The sequence below is a fragment of the Ursus maritimus genome, unplaced genomic scaffold (assembly GCF_017311325.1).
Source record: "Ursus maritimus isolate PB19 unplaced genomic scaffold, ASM1731132v1 scaffold_9, whole genome shotgun sequence".
NCBI lineage: Eukaryota > Metazoa > Chordata > Mammalia > Carnivora > Ursidae > Ursus > Ursus maritimus.
The window spans coordinates 76,156,929-76,183,355 of record NW_024427107.1 but is presented as its reverse complement, the minus strand read 5'-3'; the positions used below and the strand labels follow the sequence as shown (position 1 = coordinate 76,183,355).

At 55.4% G+C, this 26,427-nt stretch overlaps 1 protein-coding gene across 1 annotated transcript in view; it reads left to right on the top strand.

Moving 5' to 3' along the window:
- Positions 1 to 26,427, top strand: part of COL22A1 (collagen type XXII alpha 1 chain) — a 230,736-nt gene that overhangs the window by 4,861 nt on the left and 199,448 nt on the right. Inside the window, exon 3 of the mRNA XM_040625604.1 lies at positions 24,420 to 24,494. Coding sequence (XP_040481538.1) covers positions 24,420 to 24,494 — 75 coding nt within the window. The remainder of the gene's footprint in view (positions 1 to 24,419; positions 24,495 to 26,427) is intronic.

Genomic DNA, 26,427 nt, shown 5'->3' with positions numbered 1-26,427 from the left:
AGGTTTACAAAACAATGAAGTCACTTGGTAACCAACACAAAAACTATTGGAGAAATTGATAGAGTGGTGTTCCATGATCACTAACCACTTTTATGCAAGGACACATATTGGCAGCTGGACCTCACAGCAACCTTGGGGACACTCATCATAAGCCAGTTCAGAGAACGAGGTTTGGAGCTTTAAGGCAGCCGGGGGAGACCCCCAGCCAGTGTGACCTTTCCCAATCCGTTTGCCCCAGCTCACCCTTCCTCTCCCCCCTCCCCTCCTGCAGGTTGCAAGACTGTCCACTACGACCTGGTCTTCCTCTTGGACACCTCCTCCAGCGTGGGCAAGGAGGACTTTGAGAAGGTCCGGCAGTGGGTGGCCAACCTGGTAGACACCTTCGAGGTGGGCCCCGAGCGCACCCGCGTGGGAGTCGTGCGCTACAGCGACCAGCCGACCACGGCCTTCGAGCTGGGGCTGTTCGGCTCGCGGGAGGCGGTCAAGGCGGCGGCGCGGCACCTGGCCTACCACGGCGGGAACACCAACACCGGCGACGCGCTGCGCTTCATCACGCGCCACAGCTTCTCCCCGCAGGCCGGCGGCCGCCCCGGGGACCGCGCCTTCAAGCAGGTGGCCATCCTCCTGACCGACGGCCGCAGCCAGGACCTGGTGCTGGACGCCGCGGCCGCCGCCCACCGCGCGGGCATCCGCATCTTTGCCGTGGGTGTCGGGGCCGCGCTCAAGGAGGAGCTGGAGGAGATCGCCTCGGAGCCCAAGTCCGCCCACGTCTTCCACGTGTCCGACTTCAACGCCATAGACAAGATCCGTGGCAAGCTGAGGCGCCGCCTGTGTGAAAGTGAGTGTGCGCGGGGCGCTGAGCGGAGCAGTGGGGAGCCCAGAGATGTGCCGCTGGCAGGTGGCGGGGCTGCGCCAGAGGGCAAGGGCCCGGGGTTCCGGAACGGCGGAGAGGGGAAAACCAGTCGGGCCTGCACCCGTGCACCCGGCAGGGCGCACACCTGCGTCCTTCCCAGGCTCCGCCTCCAGGGCGCAGGCAGGAAGGAAATTCTTTAAAGAGGGCTGGGTTCTCAGCCCCATGTACCTGGAGAGACCTGGGGTGGGTTCAATGCCTGGGAGTCTGGGCTGCATGTCTGTAGTGGTAACACATGTGCTCACCTGCAGGGCTGTTCAAGTCGGAGCCCAAGCTCTCAAAGCCCTTCTTTTTTAGGGAACACAAGCAGGGGGAGTGGGAGAGGAAGAAGCAGGCTCATAGCGGAAGAGCCTGATGTGGGGCTCGATCCCATAACGCCAGGATCACGCCCTGAGCCGAAGGCAGACGCTTAACCGCTGTGCCACCCAGGCGCCCCTCTCAAAGCCCTTCTTAAAGCACATGGCAGATGAACTATATCCGGCCCCCTTTCTTCTTCCAAGGGACTGCAGGGACTAGGGGTCTAAGGAAGTGGGCACAGACAGCCTTCTGGTCTGTAGCTGTGATCCTAGTCAGCCGTTTGGAGATGGTCAGGCCGTGCTTATCCCAGAGGCCAAGTGCTGTTGACCTGGTGCCCTCTGAGATAACCCGAGGTCGTCTGGAATCTGTTGACTGTGGCTGGGGATAGGCGATGGGGGAGGTTGGGCAGCAAGTGGGGAGCTGACAGCCCCTGGGCTTCTGACCCTGAAGGCTGACCTCCAAGACCCTTGTTGGGTCATTCTCAGGACAGCCTCCTGCACAGGACAGGAAGGGTGAAATAGGTTTTTGTGCACCCATCCGTGTCCAGCTTCTGTCCTGCCTGCTTCACTGGGGTGACATTTGTCCTTCCTGGGTCATGAGCAGTGTTCGGTAACGCCCCTCTCCAGGGCCAGTAGGTGGGGGCTGGGAGCAGGGTCTCAGCCTCTGTCTTGCGGACTCCTTCTGGGGACCGAGATTCCTCCGGTGGGAGAAGCTCAGAGGGTCACAGCTTACTGGAGACAGGGAAGCCTTGGGGTTGTGGCTGGCAGTGGGAGCAGCTGGGCATGACTTGGCAGAGCAGCGGGGGCGGGCCTGGCTTGCAGGCCTGGGAGAAAACAGCTAAACTGTCTGGTACCCGACGCCCTCGGGCTCTGTACCTCTCTGACTCTTCTCCTTTGGCTCACTTAATCTCCACTTCCACTTACTTATTCGTAGATACTTATTGGGGATCTAGTTTTTATGTGGCCTTGTGTCGATTTCTGGACCTGTTGAAAAAGATAAGACAAAAGTCCTGCTCTTGGAGTGTTCATAGTCTAGATGGCAAAAAAGACACGTAAAAAGGGATAAAATGCTGTGGGGGTGATCTTAATGAAGGCGCCACAGTGTCCCATGGGGTTCTACTGTGGTTGTGTTCAGTGATGACCCTGAGAATGGTGGAGGGCTTCCTGGAGGAGGTGGTGCTTAGACCATTTAGGACATGCCTGAGCTGTAGGATGCAGGATTGAGGGATGGCATGACACAGTCAGGGAAGTGAAATGGAGCCTTCTGGCTGTGGTCAAGGAGGGAACTGGGGTTGGTGGCTTTGTATGATTGTCAAGCTCTCAATAAAGGAGGGCATGTGTGCTAAGATGAGGTGTGGAAGGCTTTTGTGCAAGGGTATGACACTGAGATCTGTGAGAATGGGAGGCTGGCAGGACAGCAGGACACAAGGAGACCCTTTACAGGACTGCTGGCGAAATTCAGAGATCAAACAGGGCTGGGAACAGAAGGAGCACTGAGGACCAGCCCCATTCCACAGATGAGGAAACAGAGGCCCGGAGTGCTCAGTGAAGGAAAGCTATCCGGTAGTGTGCGAGGCCTTGGCCGTGAATTTCACTTCATCCTCATCACAACCACATAGGTTATGGTGATGTCCTTCTCACGGTTACGAGCACACGCATGCTGAGCTCCTGGCAGGGACAGCTGCTAGGCCCTCAGCAGTAGGCCAAAGGGTTGCCGTAGCCAAGACGGGAGAGGGCAGGAAGGCAGGAGAGACAGCCTGGGAGGGCCAGGGCTCAGGATTGACCTCTGGGCTGATGAGAGCCAGACACCGGGCTCCAGGCCCAGCCAGGAGGCCGAAGTCCAACGTGGTGGCTTTGGAGTGTGTGCAGCTGCTGTGATCCCAGAATGCCGGGAAGCAGGACTCCTCTCGACCCTGCCCGCTGGCATTTTGTCGTCCCGCCAGCCTGGGTTCAAACAGGTTCTAGATGTTGGCCAGGCAGAATCTAGATTTTGAAGAACTTGCGTGCCCAGGGCATGGTTCTGGGAATGGTGGGAACAGCCCCAGAGAGGTGAAGTCACTGGGATGTGCTGCCCAGTTAATAGAAGGGCCGGGCCGGGGACGGAATCCGGACCTTTGGCCTCCATGTGCTGGCCTCATCCTTCCGCGCCCCGGACTGAGGCGGGGCCCTCACTGACCTTGGTTCTGAGTCAGGGACCGTGCTTTCCATCACAGGCAGTAGAGGACCCACTGTAACTAGCTCGGGGAATATAGCAAATTCATATCACACATGACAAAAAGGTCAGACGTCAGGCGGGCTTGAATGATGAGACCAGGGTCGTTCCACTCCTTCCATGTCTAGGTTTCTCCTTGGCATTTTCTCTGTTCTTGGCGGGCTTGGATGTCCGGGTCCCGGCATGGACGGTCCTCTGCAGAGATGTTGATGAAGGCTTTGTCGAGAGAAGGGTGAGGTCGCTAAGGGTTACTGAGCCCCCGGGAATGGTCAGCAGGAGAAGCAGGCTGATGGCAAGGGTGGAAGTGTGCTCAGAGACCCATGAGATGCAGAGGGGGCTGGAGTTACCCCAGGGAGCACAGCTGCTGTCTCAGTGGTGGCCTAGAGGGAGGAGGGAGGAAGTGCCTGCCCTCTCTGCCCTCTTCTCACCTCCCCTCCTCCACTGGCCTAAGCCAGTCTGACAGCAGCCCACAAGGGGCCCAGGTGATGGCGTCCCAGGGGCCAGCCTCCCAGGCTTGCAGCGGGCAGGGGAGGTGAGAACAGGTGTGGGAGGTCACACAGGGGCTACCTGTGGTGAATCTTAGGGCCACATGAGACTTCAGACCCAGAAGGGATGAGACCATGGCCCAGCAGGCCTGGATTCAGTCTGATGGACGAGCGTGGGTCTGCGGCTCTCCACAGACCAACGCTGTGGCTTCGGAGTGGAAAGAGGCTGACTGTTTGGGGCCGAAACCACATGACCGTGTCCTAGTCGCCAACCCCACTCCATTCCCAGGGGAAGGGGTTTGATCCATGCAGGGACACTGGGGGCTGCAACCAAGAGAAGGGGAACCAGATGCCAGCCAGCTGGGGACACCGCACGTCCCCCATGATAACATTAAGAAAACTCACAGTAGCCAGGCTCTTCCAAAAGCCGAAATAGATGTAAGATGCTCAGTTGTCTAAAGGGAATCCGTTTTTGTAAATACAGCTGTAAGCTGACTAGGGGCCTGCTCGATTCTGGTGACAAATGAAACAAAATCCCCTTACAATTGCTTCAATTAGAAAGAAAGCAAAACAGAATAAAATAGCTAACAGTAACATACTGAAATACATCCAGTACGATTAAATCAAGGAGCATCACAAAATCCACATGGCCAGAAATCCCTGCTCACACAGGAGATATCTTTGGGTGACTTCGGAACCCACACGGGGGCTCTTCTGAATCGGGGCCTCATACCGATGATCTGGGAAATCACAGACTAATGGTGTGGGCTTTTTGGTGTAGTAGTCAGTCAGTTCGACCTATTCATTCATTCATCCATTTAACAGGTGGGCGTCATAGCAGTCATCGGGTTTTATCATATCATTCATTCATGCAGTCTTCAGCAGCCCAGCAGAGCATTGTAGTAATTGTTCATTCATTCATTCATTCGTTCGTTCATTCATTCATTCAGCAGCCACACACCGAACGATTCGTCTGTTGGGGCCCACGCTGAGTTCCCAGGATGCAGTAATGGCTCTGACGTTCTTTTCGTTCTAGAGAAGCTCGCCTACTTGGGGCAGCAGGAACGTGGCAGCTAATCACACGAGGGAATGTGGACCCTGGTTACCACCTGCCGTGTCACGTGTCTCCTTAGTTTATGTGCCTGGGGTCTGCCTTCACACACGACCATAAGCTTCATGAGGGCAAAGTCTGTTCCTCGCGGTTTCCGAGGGCCCAGAACAGAGCCTGGAGTGCAAAGCAGCCGCCTAAATGTTGTTTACGGGAAATCGAGGGTGGGAACCTGTGTGAGTTCTGTGCCTGCTGTGTGACGTGCATGTTAGAGGTGCCTGTGCCACGACCTGGCCCCTCCCAAGTGCAAAGGTTGAGAGTATTCTGCAAACCTGTAATCATACCCAACGTGAACTGAAATATTGACCTTATCTATATGTTGACGAGCAGAGCCAAACGGTTAGATTCTGAAGGTTGATGAGGGTCTGGAAAAGGCAGGCTGGCTGGGATGGGCTGAATACAAGCCCAAGATGTCCCCGTGCCTCGTCAGGTGGGAGAGACGCAGAGGAGCAGGACCCTGCCCAGGCTCCGCTGGAGGGAACAGAACCGGGGAGTCTGCTGTTCTCTGAGCCCTGACCGCTGACAGCACTTTGTAGTCCGCTCTTGCCCCGTTCCGCACCCAGCCCCAGGAGGTGGTGTCGACACCGAGTTCTGCGCACAGGGAGCCAATGCTCCAGGCCTGCGCGGGCCAGCACAGGTGGGCCTTGACCAATCAGGTGCTGGTCCTAACCGGGAAGTGCCACAAGGACTATACGCACGGCTTTTGTAGACAGAATGACAAAAGCGTTTCACGAATATCTTTTCTATTGATTACGTATTGAGATATGAATATTCTGGGAATTTAGGGACACGTACAATATATTAGTAAAATTAATCTCAGCTCTTATCTCAGCTCAGGTTCTTCTATTTGCTCAAATGTGGGTGCTGGAAACTTTACTCTTACATACAAAGTCCACACACAAGGCTCTTCCTCCTTCCCCCACCCTGTCCTTTGATGCTGCTGCTGCCGAGTGCAAGTCCAGCTTCCAGAGCCCATGCTTTTCCATCTCACGCTTGACTGCAGGAGGGTGGAGGGGCGGCTCTGACGGACAGCAGGCTTCCCGGGGCTGCCCTTCCGAGGGGAAGCAGAACCCAGGTCAGTGCACAGGAAGTGAGGGCCCATGTCCGGGGTGGGGTGCAGCAGTCCCCGGCCCTGAGGCAGCGTAGAGGGGGGGTCCATGAGCAGTGGTTGGCTCTCAGCCCAGCTGAGAGTGACCAGGTGAGCTGAGGAGGGGTGCTGTGGAAACAGGAACGGGCCTGAGATCGGACAGAGCTTCCTTGGGGTGGCCATTGTGGAAGTTTCTGTGTCCACGTGCCCCTGGGCCACCTGTGGACCTGGACGGGTTTGCTCAGGATCTCTAGGTGCCTCTGTTGAACGTTCTGCTAAGAGCTCCATTAGAATTCCAGCTGCATATCGTACCACTTGGGACATGGCTGCAAATAGGGTACTTAGTTCTAATTTTTTTGTTCTCGCCCGTTTATGACTTGGTCTGGGCTTACCTCCTTTGTCAGAGCTCGTGTGTGCGACACCCAGGGTTGTCTAGCACTGTGATGACCCGAGCATCAGTGATGATGGGGTTCGACTCACACCCCAGGGCGGCCTGGCGGGTGAGGAGCAGCCCTGGGAGCTTAACCCTGTTCTGTTTGACCCAGGTCCTGAATTCTTTCCAGTAAGTTGGGATATTTAGGGAATATCTTTCAACCCACTGATGTTATTGATGTCTCCCCACATTCCCAACACGGGTTACCTTGTTCCTTCTGGTCTGTGGACAGCACCGAGGCACAGAGGCCTACACGGCTTGCCCGGGATCACAGGGAGCCAGGTGTTCCAGCATCCGTTTCCTTCAGCGCCCACCGCCTGGGAGTTGGCCCGTCAGGCTGCTCCTCTGCGATCCTTTGGAGTCTAATACTGAACCGTGCTGGTGCCTTGCGCCGGCCTGGCTCACGTGGTGACCAGTGGCTGTGTGCTGAGTCCATGAATGAAGCTAACAGTATGTGGCTCACTGTCCCCAGCCTCGGGCTCATGCAGGGAGGGGCCTCTGTGTCATGGCATCAACTCCGGCCTCTGCGGCCTCACCAGGTCCCCAGGGGACTCCATCTCAGCCTGGCTTCCTGTGGTGCGTGGGGCGGAGGCTGCAGACGGGGCCCAACCCCAGAGCACTGGCTGTAATTAAGAGCTTTCTCCACCCCGGGCTCGGTCGTGGCCACAAAACAACCTTTATATAGCTTATCGGTTGGCCGTGAGTGAGCCTGTGGAATGCCAGCTGGCCACAGCTGAGCGACCTCCGCCTCCTTCTATTTTGGGGACACTCAGTGGTGGTCTTCTCACCCCTCTCCCCACGCGCAGGAGGCACCGTCCTGGGTTCTGTCTTCTAGCTTTCGGACAGCTGGGCTGAGATGCTGGCGTGGGTTAGGGCAGAGCGGCCTCTCCCATGCTCTGTGGTGCTGTGTCGTAGGACACGTGGGCACCCTCTCTCCGTCTCTCTCTCTCTGTCGCTGGTGTGTCTGTGCTTGGCTGTGTTGCTGTTCCAGAGAGAGTCTGGATGGCTAGATGTTCTATTTACCAATACGGCAAAGGTGGGGGGGGTTTGCAGAGGGAGACCGACTTATTTCATGTGGCAGGGAGATTAATTTTATGTTCACCTGTGGCTCTCCCTGGAAAAAGGTCAGCATCTACACCCCAGCTCTGCATTTAATTAGTGGGTGCCCTGTGTTCATTCAGCCCCCCGAGCCTCCGCTGCCTGTGTGGGGGCGAGCGCGTCCTCATGCCCTCGTCTGCCGTGACAGCATGCGGGTCAGCCCGGGCCTGGGCGCTGTGGCCATCGAGGGCTCGCTGTGCTCTTGACTGTGGTTATCAGCCGGAAATTTCACCTTGTAAATGAGTGAATTATTAGGTTCACTTGAAAATGTGTCCTTTTTTTCTTTTTGTAGCCCGTCGTCAGTAAATAACAGAACTTACTGATGTAATAGGGAATGGACTGGATGGACGTTTAAGGGTACCGTGTCACAACCGTGGGTGTTCCCAGGCCTCTCTAGAGCACTGGGTTATTTTTTCCAACACATTTTAATCAATCCCCTGTTCTCTCGCAGACATTGTTCTGAGGCACAGGGTTCCTCCTTGAATAAGACATCTGTGATCCTGCTTTTAGAGTGACATTTCCAGAGGCCCCTGGAGAAGAATTGAGTTGAGCTTGGGATGCCAAGCAGCAGCAGTCCGCATCCCGAGTTCCAGGCAGAGGCAGTGGTGAAAGCCAAGGGCCTGGGGTAGTCATGCACTCTGGGTGCTGGAGGGGGGTGTGCGAGAAGGAGAGTGTTGTTATCCCCTGCTTCAGGAGGTGAAAATTGAGGCTTAGTTTGTTGGCTTAACGTTCCCAAGCTTGTCCAGTAGAAGGAGTCCAGCCACGAGTCTTTGGCCAGAAGCAGAGTCCATCTCGAAGCCCTGGGATAATCTGTCCCCTTGAAGACCCAGCAGTAACGCCCAGGGAAGGGCTTTGCGGCTGGCTATTGGCATGCCTGGGTGGCACGGCCAGCCTCAGAATTGCTCTGGGCCCCATCTCCCTCGGAACCTGAGTCTCACAGCCATCCACGAGGGCACAGCCTGCTGCTGGCATTGTCCCCAGTGACCAGCTCTTCCTGACTACACAACTGCCTCCATCCCCACGTCCCTCTGCCTGCCCAGAGACTGGTGGTAAGGTCAAGACACATACACACACACACACACACACACGCACACAGAGATACAGGTGTGTGTGTGTGTGTGTGTGTGTGTGTGTGTGTGGCCACCAGACCCAGCTAGCCCTCTGGGTGGACTGAAGGCCTGGGAGGAGTCTGTGGCAGCATCAGCTGTGGGTTTGCAGCTGCCACGTGGATGTCTGTGGCTTGGCCCTCGGGGCCGCATCAGCCTCAAGAAGCAATTCCGGCCGGGCCCGCCCTTTGCCTAAAGGTCACTGGGAGTTCCTCCTGGGAAAACTTGTTATGATCGAGCTCACCCCCTAGAAATAGCAACTGGGTTACTTAATTCTGATTATGTGCTAGGAAATTTTATTAGAAAGTAACTGAAAATGATGGAAAGCTGAAAACCACCCATCAGTTATATGTAATTGGCATACCTCCGGGGAAGAGACACGGTCTTCCAGCTATGTCCAGCCAGGCTCATGCGTGGGAGCTGTTCAGAGCATGTCCCTGCCTGACTCCTGTCTCTTCCTAAAACCGAGGAACCCCTGTGTCAAAACCAGACATTCTGTCCCTAGCCTCCGTGGGGCGGGGGGTGTGTCCCGTGGCACTGGGAGGGGCGTATGCCTGCATACCCTCTACTCCCTCTGAATGGACCACCACTCACGTTGCTTCTGAGTCCTGGTTTCCTGTGATGGTGCAATAGTGTCTTCCTTGTGCTGAATTCTGCGTGTGCCCGCATGTGTGTGTTCCTGCACGCCGTACCCACAAGAGGTGTGCATCGACAGCGAGGTGCCGTCAGTGGTTCTGCCTCGCCCGCGCTGGTGCCCGGCATGCCTAGCTCTGCTTCCCTACCCTCAGTCTCCTCGCCTCTTACTGGTCTTGTGCGCAGCCATACAAAGAGGGTGCTGGCACCATTCCTACCTTGTAGGGGGTTGTGAGGATATAATGGGGCGTGGGAAGCGCTTGGCTCAGGGGTGGCCCTGAGCACCTGCTATGCAGTGTTTGCTTTTGCTGTATACATGTATATAGACACATATGAATGCACATAAGGGCATATATACACATGTGCACACACTTGCATACATACATATACAGATGTGCGCACATGCACGCATGTGTATACACATACACGCGTGTACACACATATCTACATATATATGCACATATACATGTGTCTGTGTGATTTGCATATGTAAATAACACAGAATAGACATATGTATACATTTTATGTATGTATGTGGGCAGGTATACATATACTGTTTTCCAGAAAGGTGATTGAGTTAAATACCTTTCACGTAAGGCAGTGTTTCTCAACCATTTCTTTTTTTGTCGTGTCCCTCTGAAGGACCCTACATGAATGTTGCTTTTCCCCCCAACGGCCTCCTTCTCTGAAATTGAATGCAAATGTATTTCAGCTGTCTGTTTACACACGTCAAAGGCGCCCTTTGTGGCTCGTCCGGAGTGGAGTCACAGCCTGTGCATTGCTGGGACCCTGATCTGAGGCAGAGGGGCTGGAGTGGAACCCCAGCTCTCCGCCTGCCCGCTGGCGGCCCTCGGCCGGGATTTCACGTCTCAGAGACTTGACTTCTTTGTCTGTAAAACTGAGACGATACTTACCGATCTGCTAGCTTTGATTGTGGTTCTTCTTACTGTGTTATCATACTTAGGATTCATGTCAAGTCTGTATGAAACAGAGCATGCCAACCATCAGAGTGCCCAAACCTGACATGGCGGGATCTGAGCCCCTGTCCAGGAAGGGAATCCAGCAGAGTTTAGAAGTTCATGGATCGCGAGCCATGGGCAGGACCCTGGCCTGTCCAGGGACTCGAGATCTTTCTGGATCAAATGCAGGGGACAGCAGACAACAGCCCGCAGGCCACGTCTGCCCAGACACCACTTTTTCGATTCAAGTTTTGCTGGAATATGGCATCCCAGCTTGTTCACATGTTGTGTGTGGCTGTGTTCCCACCACAACCTCAAGCCGAGTAGTTGTGACAGAGGCTGTGTGGCCCACAAAGGCTGTTTGCACCCTGTCCCTTTACAGGAAAAGCTTGCTGACCCCGACAGTGTGTTCTGACATGATGCCTGGCGATCCGAAGTCACTGCCACTAACTCCTCTGTGATCCTGGGAAGGTGGCCTCGGTTCCCTCCTCGGGTGCTGATTGGGGTGGGTGGGATTCCCCTTCGAGCGCCCCTCTCCCCGCTCCTCTGTGTCTTGGTCACCATCATGCTGCCTCCACTGTGTGCCACCGTTGTGGATGCCTCCTCTGTTTGTCATTTTGAGGGGTCACCCGAGATCTGTAAGAAAGCCTCCTACCTTCCCTGGCCTCAGGCAAGGATTCATGTCCCAACTGGACTAGACGGGGCCCTGGGGCCAGATATGAATCGGCATCCTCCCTGGCCGCTGCCTGGCTGGAGGGCCTCGTGCCAGCCCCCGCACCCTTTCCTGGAGCCACCCCACGTAAGCATCCACACGGCGTGGCCGTCCCATTTACGGGGACCGTGTCATGCCAAGCATTCCATCTCATGGAGGTGGGGCTGCCTGTTTCACACAGTGGTTTTCCTTTAGGGTTGATGAAAGGGTAAAGAACAGTGGCCACAACTAAATTGGTACTATTTGCAAAAGGTGTGTATACATACACATGGTCTCTCTCTGTCTCTATATAAATCTGCATCCGTATAATTAAAGACCTGGAGAAAGCCTGCATTTCTGCGTGCCTCTCACGTCCTGCGGCTGACCTGGTTCTAGCTGAACTTATTTCACACTTGCCAGAGGGGGCAGGACACGGGCCTTACACAATGTCTAGGGGCTTTCCAAGAAATGCGGCTGATGACTTACAATGCTTCTGACACATTTCACACTTACTGGAAGACGGAAGGAAATCCATTGTCAGTGCAGTATGTTCTAGGTGACTTGTTCTGCCGTAAAACCTGCCTGTCTTTGTCCTTTTAATTATAGACTCTGGCTTCTTTGAGTTTTATCCACCTGCCCCTCCCCCCCCAAACGTATACACTAAAACACAAGGCACACACACGCACACATGCTCGCACAGATGCACCCTGTGCGTGCACACACACACACACACACACACACACACTCCTCTGCTGTTTACCATCTGTGTGCGTTTGGGCAGAAGACTTACCCTTAGTTCCCTCATCTGGAAAATAGTATGCAACAATCTCCCATGTACACACATTGCAAGGATTCTGCGCATGTCTGTAGATTGTATGGCCTGAGTGATTGTAGACCTTGTCCCCACTGTCCCCACGTTCCCTGCTTCAGAGAGGCCTCAGCCAGAGCCCCGAGAAGGCACAGGACTAGAGAGGAAGGATGCCGGAGACAGAACCCCCAGCCAGCTCCTGGTGCCGTTCCCGTGTGCCTCATGTCCTCGATGCAGAGATGTAGTCCTTGCAAGCGAAAATCAGCCGTTTAGCACTATTTCTCTGCACACTTAGAGGTAGCATGGACCACGGAAGTCTCCACCCTGTCACACCAGGCCCAGGAACCTGAGCTGAGGAGGTGATGGGAATGGGAGGGAAGGGGGCCCTGGCCGGCAGGGGATGGGGATGGATGCAGCCCAGCTTCTCGCCGTCTTTGCTTTGTATGAGAGAGACCGCATCCTCCAGATTCAGGGAGGGGTGACTAGAAATGCCTAAGTGGGCTCGGCAGCAGAGCATTCCCACGTCGAACAGGGAATCCGCCTGTTCAGTACATTCCGTTGTCTCGAGGTGGGCAATAGGGCCTGGCCCAGGGGAGTCTGAGGCACCGTGGTCCACAAGACATTTGTTGATTGAAAGCCACAGAGGGCCTTACGCCTCTAAAAAAGGATTTTTTTTAATAAAAAAATTTATTATCATCAGAGGTGTTATGTACAACAGAAAAATAGGTGAGCAGGGGGATGGGAATGAGTGGAACCCCATGGGCTGCTTTGGCCTCTCATCTAGGAGCTGGAACAGGTGAGGGGGAGAGAACAGACAGGTGGTTGCCAGAGGGGTGTGGGGGGCTGGGTGAAATAGGTGGAGGGGATTAGGGGTGCCAGCTCCAGTTATAAAGTCAGTCAGTCTTGGGGATGCAGAGTCCAGCACAGGGAATACGGTCAATAGTGTAATAACCGTGTGCGGTGGCAGATGGTGACTACACTTATCCTGGGGATCATTTCATAATGTATAAAGATGTCAAATCACTAGGTCGTACACCTGAAACTAATACTGTATGTCAACCGTACTTCAATTTTTAAACATTGGAAAAAACAGATAAGAAAGAGGGAGCCAGGACACTGCAGTGAGGACCTGTTAAACTCTGGGCTCTCGAGGATTTTCTCTCTTTCTCTCCCCCCTTCCCTCCCTGCGTCCCTCCCGGGAGCCCCGAGTTGAAGTCCTGGGTTTGCCGTTTATCATCTCCTTACTGATTATGTAACCCTGCGCTTGGTTTCTCCATCTGTACAATGGCTACAGCTATCCCTCCTCCTCCCGTGCGATTTACATGCACTAAACATAGACAGTGCTCCGGGCAGCGCCTGGCCCACAGCACGTGTTGGACCCGTGTCCGTGCTCGCTCTTCTCGGCTGCCCATAGGTCCTTGGGGAAGTCGCATGAGCTCTTACCTGAAACACGGGGATGAGAAACCTGTTTGATAGCTTTGCTACAGTGTCTTCATCATCAGTTCAGGAAATCCTCATTAAATGCTTCCCAGGAGCCGGAAACTCTGGCTGCAGGTTATGCGAGTGTGGGACTTAATGTAACCAACACAGCTCTGTTGATACGGAGCTTCTATCTCAGGAGAAAAAAAAACACATTAAAACGTTAGCATGTAAAAATGATGAATGAAAACCACAATGAGATCCCACCTCGCACCTGTCAGAATGACTCTGGAAAAGACTAGAAATAACAAGTGTTAGTGAGGCTATGGAGCAAGGGAACCTTTGTGGGCTGTTGGTGGGAACGTGAATTGGTGCAGACACTGGGAATATAGGGTACAGGTCCTTCAAAACATCGAAGAGAGAACCTCCGCGTGATCCGGCAGCTCCGCCTCTGAAAATACACCCAAAGGAAGGAAATCACTAATGGAAAACATACCTGCCTTGTTCGTTATTTACAAAAGCCAGGGTGTAGAAACAATGTAAGCGTCCACGTAGGGGTGAATGGGTACAAGAGGCTGAGGTGTTTACTATAAGGGAAAATCATTTGGCCATAAAAAATGAGGGGATCCTACCCTCTGTAACAACACGGGTGGACCTTGAAGGCATTGTGTTGAGGGTAAAGGCAGAGCTGGGCAGATGGGTAGGCATTCCCCAAGAAGAGGGTTTGGGGCAGGGGCGGGGGGTGGAGGGGTTGGCTGGAAAGTGGGAAATGCGGGCAGAGGGTTGAACAGTGAGTCCAGCACATAGTAATGTTCTCGTGAGGAACCAGAAGCTGGAGGGACCGGGCAGCTGGTTCATGGTCAGCTAGGAGGAGGAGGAGTGGCTGCTGCGTGAGGCCCCCCCACAGCTTCGTTCTCCAGGTGTGGGCGTGGCAGGTGCTCAGAGCCCGGGGCTGCAGGCAGGGAGAACCATAGGTGTGGAAGGGCACAGAGCCAGGTGACCTCTCTTCCCCAGCCCAGGCTGACACTTCCGGCTGCAGACCCACAGAGATGCTTACAGTCTGTGATGGGAGGTGCAGCCCCAGTGGGTGCCCTGGACGGGAGGAGGGCATGTGGGCAGGGTCCCCAACCTGTCCCCAGGCCTCAGCTCATCTCCAGTTACAGCTGTGCCTTCACCAGCTGGATTCGTCCAGGGGGGTTGGAAAGGCTGCCCGGCTGCTCCCCCTTGACATCTGGCTGTGATTTCCCACCAGCCTCACCGAACTCTCCCCACAGGAATGCAGCCGGTGGCCATTCCGGGAACCCACCTCCACCAATCCTCTGGGGAGAGGGTGGGAACACATGGGGAGCTGGGCTGGCCAGGTCCACTTCTGCCCCATGACCTGGGACGCAGTGAATGGGTTCCCGGCCTTGCCGTGTGCTCCCACAGGCATTTGGGGCCTGGCAAAGCGGGGGGCTGAGTCAGGGCGCCCTGCTCGTCCCTGGAGACTGCCTTGGTCACTGGTGCTCTATTTCTGGGGACATGACCCTGAGTCTGGACACAGATAGGTCTGATCCCAGACCACATGCTAATGGAGAGAATGTGGCCGTGACTAGAGGAAAGTAAATCACACCTATCTTGCTGGTTCATCTCTGCTGAGAACCACAGAATGTCCCTGTGGGGAGGCATTTTGGGCTCATTCTGTTTTCCTGGGACTGCATGGGGAGGTGGTGTGTCCCGGCCACGGGGTGACTTAGGGTCAGCATTGCCCCCAGAACCCGGGCCTTCTTTGCACCCTCTTACCTCCTGCCCCTTTCCTCCAGGAAGTCTTATCTCCTCTCCATGTGGCGGAGTGAAATATTCCCTGGACTCACACGGTCAATTTGCATTTGGCCACTCCTTTGTTTTTCTATTTCTGTCTGCTCGGAATCCATGGAGGAGGCTTTGTTTCCTTACCCGTGGGTCTGCTCAGCAGCCCTGTCACCTAGGACCCTCACCTTGTCGTGCAGCCCTGGGGGTGCCCCTCATCCTCGGGTCCTGCAGAAGCTCAGGGTTGTGGGTAACTGACCCCAGACTGGGTGCAGGTGACCCTCAGCACCGGGTCCTGCGGTGGGAATGGGCAGGAGGGGAAGGAAGATCGCCATTGCGTGAGACCGGGGTGGCCTGAGCACTGAACTTGGCACTTCCTGCACTTTCTCCCCTGTAACCCCTGTTAGGACCCAGAAGAGCAGGTGTCAAGAGTGTGGACTCAGTTCTAGAACTGAGCAAACTGGCCTCGGAGTCTGAAAAGACAGAGGGTGCCGTACACATAAGGTCACTCTTCACTCCCTGCAGGGGAGCAAACAGAACAGAGACAGCGAAGAGGGAGCTTGAGGAGATGTTTGTTCGTGTGGACCTGATGAAATCGCTCCCAGCAGTGAATCTGGATCAGAGGCTTTGCATCCAAGTCAGAGGGCAAAGCTTTGGGGAGAAAAGTTCGGCGCTAGAAGCCATACCCCGTCCTCCCCAGGACCCTCTGTCCTGTAAAACACACTGCAGTTCCAGAAGCTCCTGCTTCCCCCCAGCTGCTGGTGTTTCCTGGGTTTTGTTTCAGAGGACCTTTGAGGAGTGGGACGGAGGCTGTGGCCATGCACCCGGCGCGGTGGAGGCTCTGGAGGGCGTTGGACCGTGAGCATTTCCCTTGGGTGGTATCAGATCCCTTACCTGTCAAACGAGAGGTCTGGACCGTAGGGTCATCCTTCAGGGTCCTTCCTGAGCCTCAGCTGTGTGCTGTAAGAATATCGTTTCTAGAAGCACCTCTCTCCGACGCGCCTGGTGGTCCAACTCAACCGTTAACCTTTCCTGCCATGTGCATCTTCCCCTGCCAGACTTTAGGGTGCGCTGGACGGGCCATGTGGGTTGTGCATTTCAACCAGGCCTGGGTTTGGATCCTACCTCGCCACTCCCTGCAAGGTGACGTGGATGGGCTGTGCAACCACTCTGAGCCCCAGCGCAGCTGCACGCTGGGAGTGGCCAGGCCCCCAGGAAAGCCTTGGAGACACTTGAGTGAAATCCCCTGGACCGCGGGCTTCCAGAATGCAAGACTTTTGCCCTTTCTGTTCCCGGTGACCTCCTAGCATCCAGGCAGACATGCCTGGTCCCTGCCATGCTAGACACTCCGGAAACATTGGTTCATGTCCTGCTCCACTCCCTAGTGGTTAACTTCCCAGCAGAACACAGGGGTCTTATGATCCTGACAGTGCCCCGCCTCAGCCCCTGCCCGCTGCTGGCCCCAGACCCCACCCTGCTGATCCCACCCCCATCTGGTGACCGTCTCACCAATTCTGCTCATTTGAGGTCTCCAGAGCCCTTTTTCTATAGATGGACCGTTTAACCTACGATGGTCTTGTGGTGGGCTGTAGCCCAAAGATGGGAGATGGTGGGGTCGGACAAACCTGGGTTTGGATTTTGCATCCCGAATGATGAGCTCTGTTACTTAGGGACAAGTCGCTGAGTCTTGTGAGCTTGCTGTGGGTCACTCTCCTGTTGCTTCTACCTACTTCCTTCCACCTCACCCTTCAGGTCTCGATGGAGTCATCCCCAACACTCCAACCTGCTTGGATCCCCCTGTGTTCTTCCCATCCGTGCCTCAGAGCTTCCCACTGGTTTAAATCGCCTGCTGGAGAGGTCAGCGCCTAATTTGGCCAATTTCTACCTTGTCCACTGGACAGCAGCTCCCTGAGGACAGAGCGCTGGTCATTGTGCCCATGATATCCCAGAGCAGTTCAGTGCCAGGTACACAGTGGGTATTCGTTAAACGTGGGATGAAGGAAAGGAAGTTTGCAGTTAGGTTTGGTGCCTCTCAGATGCCAACAGCTGAAGGTCACTGCTTGGCTGAGCCCAGTGGGCCGAAGTGGCCAGGACCCACGTGGCACCTGGGTGCTGGCCGAGGGCTCTGTTGCCCTCCCGAGTTCCCACTTCACCTCTTCTCCTGTCCCGTCCTAGAGGAGGTCCTCTTGGCCTCTGGTGACACCTGCTGGCGCTCAGCCCATGGGACATCCCTGGGAGGGAAAGGAGGTCCGAGGAACCCAGAGACCTCTGAAGTCCCACCCTCCTTGGATGGCCACACTCAGTAACTACCATTGCCTTCTGCCCCTCCCCACCCCAGGGCAAGCCAAGCCCCTTCCTCCGCAGGGCTCTGTGTTACTTGCTGCTCCCCCCTCCTGCCTGCTCTTTCTGTGGCTGGCTCGTGTCCATCTCCATGCTCAGCCCCAACGTCGCTCAGTCAAGAGGTCTTTCCAGACCCATGTATCCGACCTGCATCCTGGCCCCACAGCCAGTGCCTGGACATGCCACCTACACACGTCATGCACAGCACTGACCACACCCAACGACCAGCTTGCTTCTGTGTCTGTCTGTCTGCTCTCTGCTTCCTGTACTAGCACGTGACCACCGAGAGCCCAGGGCACCTGTTTGCACTTGCTCTCTATTCTGGAAGGTTGGTGCCGGGCATGTGGCAAAAATGCGCTGGCTGAATGAGTGAATGAATGAATGAGCACTAATTAGGTGTCAGGCGTCATGCCACCAACTTCCCACTCACTACCCCATTTAAGCTGCAGGATGACCGTGGATGGGGAAAACCCCGCAAACTTACATCCCTATTTCTAGGTCTGGAAGCACGCACAAGGGGCAGCTGACATTGGAAGGGTGAGGTCTGCAGAATCCAGACCACCTTCCCCATCAGCCTTGCAGAGCACAGTCTCCCTCTGGCCCTGTTTCAGCCTCACCTTACCCCAGCGAGCAGACTCAGGCTCGGGCTGGGAGAGGAGAGACGGCCCCAGTGTGAGACCGTCTGCCACTGTCCAGGCCGCACCAGGCCCGTCAGCTGGTGCAGGCCCACCGGCCTCCCTGACTCCCGAGCTCACCCCTGCAAACAGCGCTTGCTTACGGCCACCAGCCACCCCCTCCTTCCGCCCCTGCTGGCCTTGCCTCCTCCCCCTGAGCCTCCTGCTGCCTCAGCAACAAGGACTCCAGGGCAGGGCTCAGACCTGCTTTTAAAAAATGATAATCACAGTAAATAACTTGTAAATCATATTCAAATCTTTAAAGCAAATTTGAAAATACACAAAATCAAAAAAAGACAAAGAATCAGTCCAAGTTCTGCCTCCCAGAGGTAACCACGGTTTCAATATTCCATGTTCTTCCGGACCCCCCAGCATGTGAGAGAATGCTAGAATCACACCGAGTTGAATCCTGTCTCTACCACTAACTAGCTGTGTGATTGAAATGGGTCCCCTCGGCTCTCCTAGCCTCAGTTCTCTTGTCTGCACCGTGGGCCCAATGAGTAGCACCGATGGGCTGGACAAGAGGCCAAACAGTGCCTCAGTCAGCGGCAGACATGCAGCTGTGCCCACGGGAGCTGTGATCCCAGCCTCTGTGCTCACGGCTCAGGGGAGACCTGTCCCTCCACGCCCCTGGCCTGTCTGGATGCGGGAACCACCAGGGTCGGGGGGCTCCGCTGGAGAAGACCAGCTAATGGGAGGAGCACCCCAGCTGCCTTGGAACGTCTGAGTAGCTTCTGTGAGAGAGAATGGGGACCTGTTTGGGCTTGGTACCGTCCTGCTGTCTGTCTATCCCAGGGTCGCAGTGCCCAGCTCTGAGGCGTGTCAGCGGGCACAAACGAGCAGACCTGGCGGGCAGAACTTGGGGAGCACTTGGGTCCCATAGGTGCAGAGTGAGGACTTTACAAGTTCGGGCTCTTCCTCGGCTGGAGGGGCTGCCTCAGGAAGGAGCAGCTGGCCGTCTGTCTGTGCAGGCTGTGGAGACAGACAGACTCGGCTCCCTGTTGGCTGGGTGACTTTGGGAGAGGCCGTGTGCTGCGGGGGTCAGGAGGCAGATGCCGCCGGAGCCATCGTGCTGATTTCGCGATTTGCTAGCTCTGTGGCCTTGGGCGGTCCATTTACTAATTCCTGAGGCCTTTCTTTCCCCATCTGTAAATAATAGCACCTGTCCCTTGAAGCTGTAGGGAAGACTCGATCCAATGTGTTAATGTGTTCACCAGGCTTAGGACGGAGTCTGGGGCAGAGCGGGCGTACCCGTGTCTGCTGATCAGAGATACTGCCAGCCCCCAGCAGAGCAGAAACCATCTACACTGCACACCCAGCGCAGAGCTGGCCGTGGGGACCCTCAGTCCCCGGCAGCCCCTGGCATTACTATCGTGATCGTTCATATCATCCCGGGCCTGGCTCAGTGACTGCTGGCTCTCTAGGATGGGAATGCGAGGATGCCTTCCTGGCTGGCCTTGGAGCAACAGAGGAGCTGTGCTGTGTCTGCTGGTGCCTGATTCACGTCCTCCCTCCTCCCACCTCCACTTCTTCCCCTCCCCTCTTGGAACGCCATCCTCTCCTCCGTGGCCAGCGGCACTGCGTGGCGGCTGCCATGACATTCTGGGTGAGCGGTGATCGCTTCCTGTCCATGGCCCGCTGAGTCCTCTGGCCCTGCTCCTTGCTTCCATGGTCTTGCTGATTCCCTAGACCAGGGCTTCCCTCTCTTCGACCAGATTCTAGATGTAGGCAGACCTTGATCCAAATCCAGGTACTCCTCCCATCCTGGTGAGTTTCTTACCCTTTTAGCCTCTGTTTCTGCATCTGTGTAATGGGAAGAAATCTGCCTATTTGAATGGTTGTTGCAGGTAAAATCCTCAGCTGGGAGATTGGCACACAGTAGGTGCTTAATTATCAGCACTCTCTTTTCCCAAATGAAGACACCAGGGGATGGCATGGGTCAGTGTTTTCTAGACAGAAGTGTGGGTGTGTCAGCAGAAAGCCGAAGGGCATCCTGGGCAAGCCCACTTTCCCCTTCTGCCATTTGGTACTGAAGATGATTGAGGTGTTTTTCCACAGAAACCTCAGTGAGTTCCTGATTTTTTCCCCTTGGAGCAGCAGCTCTGATCTGTCAGTAGCTGGCCTCTCTTGAAAGCTTCTGGTGAAACAGAACCGGTCCTGTGGGCGGAGAGATCACTTTCCTCTCCCGAAGTCTCGGAGGCTCCACCTGCCCAAAGAACGGGGGAGAACGAATGTCCGTGAGTGACAGTAAATCAGCTCCCAGGGCCCAGGTCTTTGTGATCAGCCACGTCCAGATTTTTGTGTTCCTGCCCTTTCCAAAAGGAACACTGACCAACTCACGCAAGAACTAAGGACTCATTTCCATTCCTGAGAACTTAGCCCGTCCCTAACCCCACAGCTGCTTGTCAGGTCGATCCTGAGCGATTACTGGGTAAACCCCTCTTTACTGGAAGAGTGAAGACACCCAGTCCACCGGTGGGTCCTTTACCAGGAAAATAACGTGCTGGTCCTCACCTCTGTCTTGAGTTGTCCTCAGGCACCTGGAAAGAGAAGCAGGGTTCCAGTCCTGGAGCCTGGCTTATCGGTACTGCTCCCAGAAAGGGAATGCGTGCAAGTTTGGAAATTAAAAACAAAAGCAAACCAAACAAAAACAAGTTCAGTGGCTTAGGCAAATCGAAGTGTGTTTTTCTTACCCTTTTCACCCAGGCTCGGGCTGCCGAAGTTGGAGTTCCTGTCTTCTCAGTTGTCCTTGGCAGTCCTGTGGATGTTACGTCCCCGCAGTCTAAGGAGAAGGAAGGGAACGTGAACTCGGCAGTCCCATCCGCCTGTCTGTCCCATTCCCTCAGGAAAAGCAAACACTTTTTGAGAAACCCCCCCTCTGCCAACCACAGCAAACTGTTACTTAGTTACTTATTTTCTTGTCCAGATATGGGTCACACGTATGTCCCTGGCAGCGAGAGAGGCTAGAGAGGTGGGGGATAGAATAACCTCCATTAGTCAAGACCAGCCCGCCACAGCTCTTCTCCTTGGGCTGAAAACTCTGCCATTCTGAGGACAGGGGCATTCTTCTAGCAGGGAGGAAGTAGGACTGACGGCCGATGGGGTCTGTCACACCTCCACGGCGGGAGCCCCGCTCTGAGACATCTCACTGCTCATCCATGTCACGATGGAGCCCGTGCCTGGAAGGCCATCCAGTGCTGACTTCTCGGCTCAGGTGTCGCTGGTCAGTTCTGGTCAGCTTGAACTCAGGGCCTGTCCGTGCCCGGAGCTGTGAACACAGTGAGCTCGACGTGGATCCACTCGGGGCTGCAGGCTCCCGCTCCCAGGCAGAGTGACTTCCAGGCGAGCCATCAGCTTTGGGACATGGGGTGGGGTGATGGGGCCCCGTGATCGAGAATAAGCCCTGGGGCGAGGTGGGCAGTCTCAAAGGCTGAGGGGGAGCCTACAAAGCAAAGAGACACAGTGATGTCAGGGCAGCTCTGACACTGTCTTGTGCTTTCCAGTCTCAAGTCTGTCCCCACTGTCAGCCCACCCGTGCCCTGAAGGCAGGGACAGTGACTTGTCTTTTTTTATTATTATTATTTTATTTATTTGTGCGAGAGAGAGGGAGAGAGAATACAAGCAGGGGGAGCCACAGGCAGAGGGAGAAGCAGAGTCCCTGCTGAGCAGGGAGCCCAATGCAGGACTTGATCCCAGGACCCTGGGATCATGACCTGAGCCGAAGGCAGAGGCCTAACTGACTGAGCCCCCCAGGCGCCTGGTGACTTGTCTTTTATCCCACTCTAGTGTCCCTAGAACTAACTCTGTGCCTGCAACATATCTGGAGCTCAGATATTTTCTTTTAAATAAATGAGTTAATGCAGAAATAAATAGATCATTATCCAAGATGTGGAAATGCCTTGGCCAAACAGATATAGTTTTAGGCTAAGTGGGCCTTTGGATGCTAACCCTACCTCCCTGCCAAGGAGGTAAACCCAGGGAGCCCTGACATCCCTCCCCTGCGAAGCCTGGCTGGAGGGGGTATTTTGGGAACCACGTGTCCTGACTTGATACTAAGTCAGCTATAAATTGCCCCTTGAGCCTCTTGGACATGTAAGGGTTCACGGTGGCCCCACCAGGCGATTGGCAGGTGATTTGGGGAATGATTCCTTAATGCAGTTTGGACAAGTCCTGATGTCTTTGAAAAGAAGCTCCATCTTACCTGTATTCACGGTCTTTGGACTGTCCTTGCCCATCTGGGTTTGGGAATCAGGTCACAACCTCAGGGTATTTTCGGAGACAAGGCTCAGTGGCCCTGCCTGTGCCCTGAGCTCCGGCCATCAGTCTCCAGAGATCTGCTCATCGTCAGGGATAGAACCTTCTGAGTCAACGCACCTGCCATTCTGCATGATCCACAGCCAGTGTCCCTGGCAGCCTTCCAAGGCTGGAGCAACTGATGGTCACCCCACAGCTGCTGCTGTCCCGGGTGGGGCTGTCTAAATATTGTGAGGTGCCTGCGTCTTCTTGCGTATTTGGTTCTAGACAGCTTGGGGCTGTGTCCAAAATAACGCCTTCCATGGGGCTTGGCAGACCTTGTGGTGCCTTTTAGGATAAACATGAGAAATACCTCCACCCCAGGGAGGATCTCATTCTTTCCCCTCACTGCTGATGGGTAAAGGGGCCCCGAACCGGCCCCTCACAGGGACACTTGTGTCCCGAATGTGAAAACAGGTCATTGCACATGGGACAAGTGGCAGAACTATTTAATGAGGGAGGATTGTGATAGTGACATGCACAGCATGGGGTCTACACTAAGGTAAGCCAGTTGCTTCAGGTGCTGAATTGGAGGGCCACCCTGCCTCGTTCCAGTCCCATTAGGAGCTTGAACTTGCTCAGCGAGCCCCGGGGCCCGTGTGTGCTCTGTAAGATCTCCCCGCCAGAGATGCTCACGCCAAGACGGAGGTTAACGGACTTCGCCAAGACAGCGAGCTTGTCGGTCAGGGAGCCGACATTTGGACCGAGGACTTTAGAATTCCAAGTTGGTGCTCTTTCTGGGATTTTTAGGGCAACTGCAAGAGTCTCTCTCCTTTCTAACTTTTTTCTTAAGTGAGGAATTGTGAAGATGTTAGGACGCTAACGTAATATCCTATAAAAAAGTATTTTTCTTGCTGTATGACTTACTCTGTTGCCTTTGTATGACTGAGCAGTTCAGCTTTTGGAATTGAAGCTCCTTAGGGTGAGCATAAGAGACCCCTTTGGGGTCCCTGGCACACGTTTCCCATGCCACTGATGCCTGCCGACTTGGAATCTTGATAAGTACGTTCACGCCTTTATAAATGAGGTTCCCTCTGCCTGTTGCACTCTTGTTCTTTTCTCCGTCTGGCTAAGTCTTCACTGTTCTGTTAAGAAAGCCGCAAGCATCGCCTTTCCAGGAAAGCTTCCCCGACCTTCCAAGCCCAGCGAGGTGTCAGACCTGTGTCCCAAATTCCCTGGCAACCACGCCTGCTCTGTCACTTACTACACGGTGCTGACCCTGTCAGTTTGGGTGTCTGACTCCCTCTGAAGGGTGAGACTGTGTGGTCGTTGGTGCGTGTCACCCCCAGGACAGAGCACAGTATTTGCAGAGTAGGTGCTTGGCAAGTACCCGTGTAAATGAACCGGTCCGCAGGGTGTGCCGCCTCCTGTGTGCCGGGAGCTGGGGGTGCTCTGGGTGCCATGTGCGAGGAGCTGGGGCTCTGGGTGCCACATGCAAGGGAGCTGAGGGCGCTCTGGGTGCCGTGTGCCCAGGGCTGGGGGTGCTCTGGGTGCCATGTGCCGGGAGCTGAGGGCTCTGGGAGCCATGTGCCGGGATCTGGGGGCTCTGGGTGCCACATGCCAGGGGCTGGGGGTGCTCTAGGAGCTGCGTGCCAGGAGCCAGGGGCTCTGGATGCCATGCCGGAGGCTGGGGGATCTGGGAGCTGCATGCAGGGAGCTGAGGGCACTCTAGGAGCTGTGTGCAGGGAGCTGGAGGCTCTGGGTGCCGTGTGCCAGGAGCTGGGGGCTCTGGGTGCGGCATGCTGGGGGCTGGGGGCACTCTAGGAGCTGCGTGCCGGGAGCTAGGGGCTCTGGATGCTGTGCCAGGGGCTAGGGGCTCTGGGAGCCACATGCTGGGAGCTGAGGGTGCTCTGGGTGCCGTATGCCGAGAGCTGGGGGATCTGGGTGCCGTGTGCCGGGGGCTGGGGGCTCTGGGAGCTGCATGCTGGGAGCTGGGGGCTCTGGATGCCACGTGGCAGCACTGGGGAGCTCTGCATGCTGCTTGCTGGAAGCTGGGGGCTCTGGGTGCTGTCATATCCCATGGAGGGACCATGGGTCACATTTGCTCATCCATCTGTCTGTTTTCTCTTGCCTTCTCAGACGTGCTGTGCCCCAGTGTCCGTGTGGAAGGAGACCGCTTTAAGCACACCAACGGTGAAACCAAGGAAATCACAGGTAAGAGAGAGGGCGGCCGCTGGCTTGCTCTGCTGTGCAGTTTGCCAGGTCTGAGCACGACCCTCCTTGACTCAGGGCTGGCCTCGCCGATCTGTTCACCGAAGTCTAATGCAACGGCCTGAGCTGTGCGGGTGGCAGCCTCCATCCACAGCCGACCAACCGTGAACAGCAGTCACATTCCCATCTGGGAGTTGGTGGTGACCCTATGGGAGTCTCTAAATAACGCATCAGAACAAAGGAGTTGGGGGATGAGTAAGCGAATGATCAGCGGAGTGAGCAAATGAGTGGAGAAATCAATGCATTCGGGGTGAGAGCATGAATCAGAGTTATAAATACAGGAGGGAATGATGGGAGAGAGAGCGAGCAGAGACGCCTGGCTGCAGAGCCAGCAGTAGAAATAAACCCTACAGGGCCCCTTCCCAGGCTGTTCCCGCACGACGGAGTAGATGGGATATGTGGCAGTGGCTGAGGGGGCTTCCCACCCTCCTGAGGGTTCGCTTCTCCCCGTGGCCTGCATCCTGCCCCTGCAAATCTCAGGGGCATTTCCTTCACCTCCAGGACACCAGCCCTGCTCCTGCCCACTGCCCAAGGGACCAGGGGCCCCCTGCATGTGTAGCGCTGGGGGGAGGGGTGTCTGCATCCTCAGCATGGAGCGCCGGGGGGTCAGGAGGAGGCACATTGCAGGCGCTGTCAGGGGGGTGCCGACCCGGGACGCTGCTGTGTTAGGGTGCCCCTGCCCACAAAAAGATGCCAGCATCTGCCGGTTTGTGCTTGGGGATGTTTCTAGAATGGTAGAAGACTGCTCTGTCTGCTTGCACAGCAGGTGGAATGTGTCCTCGGGAATGACTCAGCCCTCAGGTAGTTTCTAGGGTGCAGAAACACCCTGGTTCTACTGCCCTTTGGGGAGATTATTCCGAGGTCCACGTTTGACCCATTTTCTGGCGTTTCCCAGTGAGATTTAGCTGCAGTCACCCGCTGGGGCGGCTGGCTGAGTGCCACACGCTTCATAGCTGCTTTTCCTCCTTGTCCCCCACGCTCACTCCCCCATCCAGCGCCTCCCAGTTCAGCACATCTGGAGGGATCCGAAGGAAGGCGGAGTTCGTTGCCTCTTCCTCCCGGTGGAGCACCTGGTGTGTGGTCATGCTCAGCGAGGACCCCTCACTCCCAGGGGTTCTCTGTCAAGCAGGAGATAAAGATGACCCTCAACTTCTTCCCTTTCTTAACTCGCTTACCTTGGAGGGGATGTATTTATAGCTGAGTTGCTCTGCCCAGGGTGGGGCTAAGCTTCCGGACAGTGTGACGTCATTGCTCCCACTCTCTGCCTCGGCAGATCCCCCGCCAAGCACAGCTTCCGCTGGAGTCACTCCTCCAAGCAAATCCCCACCTGCTGTATGGTCCGTGTTGGACTCTGTGAGCAGCGAAACCCTCAAAGCAGCCTCTCCCCTAAATAATTCATGATCTGGTGGTGCGTGTGTCCACAGAACGCAACAGAGATGACGAGAGTGACATTAATACCAATAATGGTGGGAATTGACTCTGAGCACCTACGGCGTGCCACGCGTGTGCCCGGGTGCTCTCGTTCAACCTGGATGAGGTAGGAGATAGGCACCAGTTTGTACTTTATAGTTGGGGAGACTGAGGCACGGGCACCTGCAGTAACCTGCCTGAGTTTCTGGCGCAGTCAGGGCTCACGGGCAGCCCGTCAGAAAAGGGGAAGGAAGAAAGGAAGGAAGGACTCACAAGTGAGCAAATGAAGCAGCCGGTGTCACTGTAGGTCAGATGAGCCTGTCACTCTCTGTCATTCTGTGACCTAAAGAGCCCAGCCATGTTTTCTACTTAAGAATAACTAATTCCTGCTGGGAAGAGTCACTGCGTGTGTCTGTGTGTGTGTGTGTGTCTCTGTGTGTGTCTGTGTGTGTGTGTGTGTGTGTGT